Genomic DNA, 10,610 nt, shown 5'->3' with positions numbered 1-10,610 from the left:
GTTGCTGGATTTCTCTGTGAAGGATCATTTTTACACAGCCATCTGAGACAAACATTTTTCATTTTGACAAAATCACCCTGTTTGTTCTCCAGATTGATCTTTGTGTTTGCAAAGAAGCGCAGCATGCTAAAAAGAAAAATGAAATGAAATGAAAGAGGATTTGATATAAAATATTGCACAGCTTGCTCCAAACATGATCTTCTCCTCAAGGCTCAACCTGATTTTGCTAATTTAAAACTGGAGGTCTTGTTTTGATTTTTTCTTTACTTCCTGCATCCCTCCAGCTGCTGAGGGAGCAGCACTTCAGGGAATGGCTCATGACCAGCAAAATGAAAACTCTCCAGCTTTGTGGATCCCACAGGACTGGGCAGGGTGTAAATAGGTGTCCAAAGCCACCTAGGAACACTGGGGTCAGTTATTCCATTGTCCGACAAATAACAGCTCCACACATTCCCCAGAGGAGCTCTGGGATGAGGCTGCATCTGAGGAATCATTTGTTGGGATAATGGAGCTTCAGAGCCTCTTGGAGGGACTGGGAATGGGCTTTCCAAACAAGGCAGCTTTGAAACCCCTGACCTGAAGGGCACAGGGCACGGTTTGTGTGCCCTGCCAAGGTCATTCTCTGTCTCTGGGCATGGCCAACCCTGGTCCCTGCAGGGGAAGAAAGTTCACATGGGGCTTGCTCAAGTGCAGGGGCTCCCTGGGCATCCCAAGGGGAAGCTGCTCCCTCATGCCACAGCTGATCTGTCACTGGTGCCCACAGCAGGCAGAGCCCAGCAGTGTGGGACAGTGTGGGACAGTGTGTGACAGCGTGGGTACGCTGTCAGCGAGGTCTGGGATATAAATACTGCTGCACACGAGTTCACTGCTTGTATTCGAGGAGCTCAAGGGAAGAATTTGTTGGGAGGGGTTTTAACGGCAGGAAAAGTTAGATTTGGGACTCTATGGAGAGCCTGCTTAAGGTCACAGCTGCTTTCCTGTAGGAAACCTCTCCAGGATGTTGGCTGGGAGTTTTCACTGGGTCTTCTGGATCCTCACAGCTGGTGATGAGGGCAACAGCACTGAAGGACTTTTGGTTAGACTTGATCTCCAGGGCTGACTTCTCTGCTTGTTTTTCCTGCGTCTTCTCTGCACGGGTCCACTCCTGCTCCTTGCGATCCAGCTGCATGGCGCTGCAGTGAGGGGCGTACACCTCCGTGGTCTCCTCAAACTGCAAGCAGTCCACCTTGTAGTACTTCTTCTTGACGTGCAAGACATCGTTGAACCTGTGGCCCCACAGGATCTCTCTGGGAACGTAGGAGCTCCGTGACTGGTGGGAAGTCCCCGTGGAGTCACCCGTGTAGACAAAAGTCACCAAGATCTCAAAGTTGTCCTTGGCCAGAGCTTTGCGGTCCAGGCCGTACAAGGGGCTCTCGCTGTCGATCTCATGGACGACGGTCACTGGCGTGACCAGGATGATCTGGTCATTGAGCAGCTTGAGGTCCCTGTACTCCATGGTCATCCTCCCCTCCTTGTCCTCCTTGTAGCGCAGCAGCTGCGCTCGCACCGAGCCCTCCACCATGTGGTTGGGCCGGAAGTCCCCAATGCGCCACATAAGGCAGAATTTGTCGTCCCTCAGCCCAACCACGGCATAGTAGCTGAAACGGATGGTCTGGGCTCTTTTCCGGGCTGTGGCCATCTTGGCCAAGGCTGCTCCAATGATGAAGGTGTCGATGATGCAGCTCAGCACCGACTGCAGGATCACCATGAGGATGGCGACCGAGCACTCCTCAGTCACGCAGCGGTACCCGTACCCGATGGTGGTCTGGGTCTCCAGGGAGAACAGGAAGGCTCCCGTGAAGCTGTGCACATTTGCCACGCAGGGGGTGACTTCCTCGTCGCTGAACAAGTCCCCGTGCTGGATGGCAATCAGCCAGAACACGAGGCCGAAGAACAGCCACGAGAGCACGTAGGACAGGGAGAAAATCACAAACATGTGGCGCCACTTGATGTCCACCAGCGTGGTGAAAATGTCCACCACGTAGCTCTCCCACTCTCCGAAGATGTGCTTGAAGTAGACGTTGCAGCTGCCATCCTTGTGGAGAAATCTCTTCTGCAGCCTTTTCACCTCCTTTTCCAGGCTTTCCCGACAGGTGCCACGGTTACTGACCTTGTTTCCCTGGATATTCACAGGCCTGTAGCAGCCACTCTGCTCATTCATCTTCCTCATCTCTGCCTCAGCTTACAGAAGGTCCCAGGGGTTGTTTTCTTTGTTCATTGGAAATCTATGAAATAAAAGAGAAAGTCTATTTTCATTTGAATTTCCAAATCTGAACATGTTCACTCTGTGGCCACCACAGGTAATTTTTGGAAGGGTACAGGCCATGGCAGCCATTACAGATCTTTGCTCAAAACCAGGCCTGGAAATATGAGACAGCTAAAAATCCAACCCGTTGGAAATGCCCTTATCAACCCTAAAATTTGGTCTGTAGATGAAAAGAGAAATCAAAACCTTTGTGGTGACCCCATTGTGAGTAACTCCTTTAATGATCCCATGAAACAACATTAAAAGCAGGGTAAGCTCCCCTGAGCAGTCATAGGAGTGGCACAAACCACTTAAATTTGGCCAAATATTGGAGGTAATTAATTGTTCTTTGCAATTTTCCTTGTTTTCCTCCATTAGAAAAAGAACTGGGAAAACCCCTTTATTTAGAGGTAAAACTTCAGTCTCATGGGCAGGGAAATGCAGTGATGGTGTGTTTTAACCAGAAAATTAATCAAACAGATGATCATTCACCATTCTTTATGTTTCAGCATAGAAAAACCTGCTCATGGAAGTGAACTTGACTGGGCTGGTGCTACACAGACATGTTCGTTCAATTTGGAGAAAATTATTTACATTTCAAATGAAAAAAGAAACCTCTCTGAGGTCCTGGAAAGCTTCTGAAACGGTTCCTTAAAGCAAACAAACAAAAAAAAATCCAGCTGCCAAGACTATTTAAATCTTGATTAATGAGTTTGAAACAAACATGGAGGGTGTTAATGGAAGTTGTGGGTGACACAAATTTAGGAAGTGATGTGGATTAGGAGATTCCTTGGTCAGAGCAGAGAAGAACTGAGCAGCACCAGTGCTGGGCCATATTTAGTGACCAATAACAAGAGTTACCTTAGAAATGGAATTGAATTTCCTTGTCACCTGGAATCCAATTAAAAACACGGCATTTAAAAAGGCAAATCCTTTTCCTGCAGGTCTCCAGCTCATTCCACGACATCCCAACCATTGACACACAAACCAGTCAGAAGTGATGGGGACACAGCAGAACAATTCCAATTGTTTGCCAATTTCATGCTTCTAACTGATATTCCTAAAGGAAAAAAAAACCCTAATATTTTTGTGGGAAACCTGTCATTATTCCTCCAGAAACAGCAAGTTCTCGATGGAAAAATGACAAGCACTTTTCCCATTTTTAAGCTGGTTTCAGAGTTCGGATGTAGGTTTTCAATGGAGCCAACAAATCCATGGAAAATGAATTTAAGAAAAGCAAATTTCAGAAAAACCAACTCTCCTGGGGGAATTTTTTTCCTCAGGTCTTCAGTCCCTTTGCCTGAGCAGAAATGACTGCACACACTTCCAGGCAGAGGAGAGTCAGGCCCATGGAGTGTAAAATATATTGGATGGACTGGATTAACAGCCCAAGAACTCTCCTCTCATCCAAGGAACAATGACAAGCATGCAGAGACATTCATCCAAAAACACTTAAAAGCCAAACATAGTTTCCATTTCTTTTTTTCTCTTTTTTTTTTCCTTTTTTTTTTCCAGCCCAGAAATGAATGTGACATATGGTGTCGTAGCCTCAGAATGTGGCCTTCATTAAAAAACACAACATTAATGCTTCCAAAAATACTTCTTGGAATAGGGTCTTTGGAAACATTCATATGACTTGCTTTGCTCAGAGTTTTAAACAAACACTGCAGCCTGGTCTATTGAGGATGCTTGACCCAACATTTTCGAAGTCATATTTAACAACAAACAAAAACTGGAAACTGTTGAGGGTTGTTTGTTTGTTTTGTTTGAAGGGCCTCATAACGTGAGGTGTGAAAATGAAGCGAATTGTAACCAGGAGCCAGTATAATCTTAAATAAAAACATTTGTAGGGCTTTGCCATGAGGGGCTTCTCTGATCTCTGCTCCCTGGGACAGGGACAGGACCCGGGGAATGCTGGAGCTGTGCCAGGGGAGGTTTTGTTGGGTATCAGGGAAAGGTTCTTCCCCCAGAGGGTGCTGGGCACTGCCCAGGCTCCCCAGGGAATGGGCACGGCCCCGAGGCTGCCAGAGCTCCAGGAGCATTTGGACAGCGCTGCCAGGGATGCCCAGGGTGGGGCTGTTGGGGTGTCTGGGCAGGGCCAGGAGCTGGACTGGGTGATCCTTCATCCCTTCCATCCTAATATTCCATGACTCCATGATTCTAGCAGTTTTCTTATTGACTGGTTCAAACCAGAGTTCCTTGAAAACACTCCCAAACATTGCAGGACTCTAAAGGGGACTCAATTTCATGAATCCAAGGCTCCTGAGTGAATTCCACTCTCCGCTGCTGCCATCAGAAAATCATCTGATTTCCAAAATTGTGTTTTGCTGGCACCACCTTCGGATTTTGGTGGGAAGAACCTTGGATTGTGACACACAGAGCAATGGGGTAAAGGCCGCTCTGATCTCCTGGTCGTCTGTCACAACCAGGAGACAACTTTGATGGGGATGGGCCTTGTTTTAGGAGCTCTGACTCTACAAGGGCCTCTCCTAAATACACGTTGAAGTTATACAAATACTGCCATGGATGTCTGAGATGAGTTTTTGGCTGGCATAAGAAGCCATGGAACAGGTTGGGATTTTCCAAAACAATCCAAAGTATGTCTGCAATAAGAAGGGGAATGTGTTGCAGAGCTCCCTAAACCAAAACCAAATATCCAGCCCTGGAGCTGGATAGAGGAAAAAAGAACCAGCGCAGAGCAAGGTTACCAGACCAGGATTGCCCCCAGGACCTGAGTTCAGCTTTCTTGGTCGTGTTGAAAATTGGATTTCTTGGAAGCATTTGGTATTGCCCAGTGGAGACTGCCCCAGGTGACCTAAAACCCCAAACTGCCCAGTGGGGACTGCCCCAGGTGATCAGAAATCTTGGGAAATAACCCCCTCAGCCACTCCAAAGCATCGAAAAATGTTGCCCAGTATTCTGGGTGTGCCTAAAGATAAGCCAAACCTGCACTTTTCAAGGCCACCTCTTCAAGTCTCTCGAGTGCAATAATAATCACAATTAACGATCATGCATCATAATTAATAACTCTTTGACATTGATGTTGCTCAGAACGTTCAGGTCCAAAGACCCACCCTTCAGTGTTCCTGGATTCTGTAAGTCAGGATTAGGATCTGTCCCTCATTCCTGGGGACACTGTTAACAGACATGTGATTTCCCTGTTCCAGACAGGGACAGGGAAGTTGGGAACGCAGCTGTTCCTCCCTCCCTCTGCTGAGGCACTCTGACTGCTGCAGAATACTCCGAAGACTCTGATTACGACCAAATTATTACCAAACCACAGACTCCCAGCCAGACTGATAAGCTTCAACCTTAGAGTAATTTCAAAAAGCTGATTTTCCCAACTGGAAATATCCGACACATCCCTAAGAAAGCCACAGGATTCCATGAGAGGTCCTGTTACCTGCTAAAGATTAACAAAGGGGGTGGAGGAGGATTTAAAAACATTCTCTACTCACTAAAGCTCAAGATCTGTTGATGCAAATGACTCTCAGATGTTGCCAGGAAGCGTTTTCACCTTCCCCTAATGCTGACACATAAACCCTCCCTCTTTTCTGTCTTGCTTTTACTTTCTGTGGGTTTTTTCCTGGATTTCTGGGCATGTTTGTGCACATCGTGAGCCTCCCCTTGCGCTGCAGCCCTGCTGATGTTCACTCTCATCAGCCCTGCTGATGTTTGCTCTCCGTTCTTATAAATGTATTTCCCCCCTCCAAATGAAAGTTTGTCAGAGATAAAAATGGAGCAGTGAAGCCAGGCAGGAAGACAGAAACTGAGAAATCTCGAAGATTTCTTTAGGGTAAATGGCAGAGAGTTGTTCTAAAGAATAAATGTATCAGACTCAGAGGTCAGAAACCAGAATAATTCTTAATCAATTCTTAACAGTGCTTCATTATCTCAGCCAAGGCCAGGACTTTACTGTGTTGGATCCTGAAGTGCTCAGGGGGATACAGAACTGCTCCGGAGATCTGTGTTCAGGGGGCTGCACAGTGAACCCCCAAACTGGTATTGTTTAAAAACATCACCCCAAACAGATACGGGAGGAAATTCCTGTATTTCAAAGGTCATAAAGGAGTGCAGTGGCAGAAGCAGATCAAACCCAGCACCCTCTTCTACCCAGTGAAGAGCTGCCACAAAGCAAACACCAGCAGGAGCAGATTTTCTTATCATATTTATATTTTCATGTAGTTCCTCTCGAGCAGAGCAGCTGTGCCAGAACAACTTGAACTCCTGATTTTCAGCTCCCTTGGAACAGCCACTTCAAAGCCCTGAGCATCAAGCTGAGCCTTTCAAAGACTTTCACTGGATGTAATTGTCAATTTAATCCCGATATTTGGAGTTTAGGGCCCAGTGCTTTGTGAGGATAATCCCTCTTGCACCATAACCTAATACCTAACAAATTGCTGCTACACCCCTTTTATGACTCTCTTTTCCCATTATGTAAACAATAGGGGTGAATTTTTGTTCGGTGACAACTTCAGTCAACAGCCTGTTTGTAAAACATTAAGCAAAACAATGTGAAGATCTGGGTTCCAGGATAATTCTGTTCTGAGATTAAATCAAGAAGAAAACAACCCCAAAATCTCCAAATTAAACTGGGTGCTTATTCTCACCCCCACACATGGAAGTGGTGTCTCTCTCTCTCTCCAGTGTTGCTTTAGCAATCACCTCAGTTTCCTGCTTCATTTTGGAAATGATCTGAAAGGTTTCCAGTTTTAGTCATTGTTGTGTAACCCTGGAAGGGTTTCAGCTCAGAGACCAGAAATGTGACAAGTCAGAACCTTCGGAGCAGCTTTGGAATTGGCTACAGTAGTCGTTCCTTTAAAAAAATCCACCACCCACAAAACCTAAATAAATCTATTGCAGGACAACATTAAGGCTCCTTCTTCTCTCTTTCCTTCCTTCCTTTCACTCTTTTTGTTGCAAAGGGACTTCTGGTACTCACAGCCAACCCTTCTGCTTCTGATCCGGCCTTCCACTGTCCCAGGGTGCTCCAAGTCCAGCCTGGCCTTGGACACTTCCAGGGATCCAGGGGCAGCCACAGCTGCTCTGGGCACCCTGTGCCAGGGCCTCCCCACCCTCAAAGGGAGAAATTTCTTCCCAGTATCCCATCCAAACCTGCCCTCTGTCAGTTTAAGCCAACATATTTAATGTTTGTCAACTCAGATCCCCACAGGTCACTGAAGTCAGCTCTACAAGGAGAAAGGGAACACAAAACCCCCTAAACTGAGCCCAGAGCCAGACCTGGGGGAGCAAGGATTTAGGAGAGGGGTTCCCACAACAGAGCATGACCAGGAGCATTCCAGTGGTGCTGCCTTTACAGGTGGAGCACATCCCAGAGGGAGCTTCAATCTCACATCCACAGTGACATCTTGGATGCCACCGGAGTGAAGCTTTTAAAAGGCTCAGCTTTCCCTTGAAAGCAAAAATTTTGTTCTTCACATCCCTTCAGCTGAGACAAATGAGTGCTGCAGGTCACCAAGGGCTCCATCAGCCTGCAGCCCACAGCTCTGCAGACATCACCTTGCAGGTGACCCCTGTCCCCTCCAGCATTTTTTGTACAAAATCCTCTCAACAGCAGAAGAAAACATTGCAAGTACAGAAAGAAAAGAAAACACTGGGGTTGGAACTGGATGATCTTGAAGGTCCCTTCCAACCCAAACCATTCTGATTCTAACACACCCAACTGAGAGCAAAATGTTGTTTATTTCTTAGACTTCTTAGTCAATGGCTCCATACAGACAGAGAGCTAAAGAATCAATATCAAAGTGTTTACTGAGCATTTTAAAGAACAGACACAGGCACCAAAGAGCAGCAGAGCTTTGCAGATGTTTTTGAGTCACGCAGTGGTGCCGTGATCCCCACTGGAACAAGGCACAGCAACAGATATATTGACATTTAATTCATCTAAGTGAAACCGGATCTGCTTACAACAAAACCAATAAAAATGTAAAAACAAAAATGAAGAAGTTTGGCCCCTTAAAGTCAGGCAAGACAGAGTGGAAGCTGCTCCTTGGTGAAGGCTGGTTGCCCATTTCAGAGCCACAGGAAGGGCTTAAATGGAAGCAGCTCCCCGCTTCCCACTCAGAGCAATTCCCAAAATCCATAGAAAGCTGCAAATGTCTATTTTGATTTATTTGCCCTGTATGCGCTGCACGGCGGTAGCCAGGAGCCAGCAGTAGAAACACTGAAATACCGGGAGAGATGGAAAGTGCTGGCAACTCGAGGCTCTTGATTTGGGGCCTCGCTGCCATTCTTTGTCCCAGACACTTTGGCAGGAGGGAAACCTAAAACTGTTCCCTCTGGGGAGTCTCTTCCTCTTCTTAACCCTCAGCTCCCAGCAGCTCTTGCCCAGATGGGACTGGACCCAGCAGGGACTGGGCACAGCAATCCCAGCTCAGCCTCCCCTCACACGGGGCTGGGTGGGTGCAGGGGCCCCAGGCTGCCCCACTATGGCTGAACCTGAACTGGGGCTGAGCTGGGATGGCCCAGCAGGGAAAGAGAGTGACCAGGAGCACCTGAGCCAAGCCTCAGAGGTGACCCTGCCGCGTATCCCACACTGGAATGGGGCAGCTGGATCCCCCCAGGGCCACTGTCATCCCCTCCTCCTGCCTGAAAATTCCCCCTCCTGCCTGGAAATTCCTCCTTCTGGTTCTCTTCCCATCAGCTGAAAGCCATGTGAATTTTCACATTGAGCTGACAGGACCAGAGGGTCTCCATTTCTGCTCAAGCTCCTGTAGTTTCAGTTCTTAAAGGCGGTACAGTTGGTACACATCCTAGAACTGAAAACCATGGAATGGTTTGGGTTGGAAAGGACCTTAAAGCTCATCTTGTTCCACCCCTGCCATGGGCAGGGACACCTTCCCCTGCACCAGGGTGCTCCAAGCCCCGTCCAACCTGGCCTTGGACACTTCCAGGGATGGGGCAGCCATGCAGAGATGGAACAGCTGAAAAATTTATTTTGTATCCAGGTTTCTCCCTTTGGAAATCAGTAACCAACCTATTCCTTAATTCAGCAGGCCCCCGGGCTTTAATGCAAATTAGCTGTGAGGCAATCAAATACCAGTGCCAGCACTAATTAGCACTTCCTTCTCCCCTGACACACGGGTGTCTGCCCTGACGCCCAAGGAAGCTTCATTCCCATCCACCCCATGCTGCACCTCATGGATTTCCCTCCGCCTTCAGAGCCACAGCAAAATTCCTCGAGGAACTTTTCCCCCCGGCCCTTGTTGGCCAGGAGCAGAACAGTTTGTTGCAGCTCTGAATAGCCATGATGTCATTAATGAATTAATGCGCTCAGCAGTAGGCGAGTGGCAGGTCAGGAACAATGACAGAACGAGATCAGAGAGTGCTGAGCACTCGTTTAACGGAGCCAACACGCTCAGCTCCCTTATTTGCTGTTCTGTCCCTTCCCAAAACACAACAGGTTATTAATAATCTGGGAATCTGGGGGCAGGCAGGAGCTGCTATTCCAAAAGGGTTCTTCCAGTCTCAGGAACAGCTTCCTGTACGTCGCCCTGTGCAGCTCTGCTTCCTGAGGCAGGCAGCGCACTCCTCTCCTTCCTGTCTGCTAGAAACCAAGGAGCCAGGAAAGTGCATTGGGACAGCACAACTTGGAGGCACTGTAATCCCAGCTGGGTCCCTTATCCAGGGATATTCCAATATTCCTGTGTGCCTTATTCCAGTCTGTGGAATAGCAAAGGTGCAGACAGGGCAGATCGACCTCTGGCATTCCTGTGGGGCTCAGTGCTCCCAGTTCTGCACCCCAGAGAAGGGAAGGTGACCTGGCTATCACCACGAAGGTCAGAGAAGCTCTGAGATCACCTGTGCAAGTCCTGATCCTGCCAATCCCAAAGGCTGCAGCTCCCAGGCGGGAATCCCTCTGCTGGTGTCCACGGAGTTTGGAGCAGATGCTTTGTTGCTGCATTTTACAGGAACAGAACAAATCTGACTCCCAAGTGAACACAAGTGAGCTCTGTACGACAGATCAGGAGGGAAAATGTGAGCAGGAAGCCTGAGGATCTCTGATTTAGGATTTTTCTCCCCCAGTCCTTGTAGGAAGTTCCCTGAGGTCCAGCTTGACATCACTTATTAACAGGCAGGGGAGACAGGAACACTTTCAAGTCACCACTGATCCCAACTTTAGGCCACTGACCTCAGCAGGAATTCTGCTCTAACACTCAGAAACTGCCCCATCCCACCTAAAAAAATATCCCAAAAGCCAATTAAATCACCAGAGCCTTTACGTTTTCAGAACTAACATCAGGTCTAACAGTGAAAACATCATTTTGCTTTATTACTCTGAGGAAATGGGAAGGAGAATTGAAAA

The 10,610-nt window shown here is 47.8% G+C and overlaps 1 protein-coding gene across 1 annotated transcript; it reads right to left on the bottom strand.

The window, feature by feature from the left end:
* Positions 1-928: 928 nt before the first annotated feature.
* On the bottom strand, positions 929-2,209 carry KCNJ16 (potassium inwardly rectifying channel subfamily J member 16; the record flags this gene model as incomplete). The annotated part of the gene is made up of 1 exon (XM_082293950.1): positions 929-2,209. The coding sequence occupies one exon, from the start codon at positions 2,207-2,209 to the stop codon at positions 929-931; it is 1,281 nt and encodes a 426-aa protein (XP_082150076.1).
* Between the last annotated feature and the right edge of the window lie 8,401 nt (positions 2,210-10,610).

This window comes from Coloeus monedula (assembly GCF_965178545.1).
Source record: "Coloeus monedula genome assembly, chromosome: 19".
Taxonomy (NCBI): Eukaryota; Metazoa; Chordata; class Aves; order Passeriformes; family Corvidae; genus Coloeus; species Coloeus monedula.
This window is presented reverse-complemented; position numbering and strand designations above follow the sequence as displayed.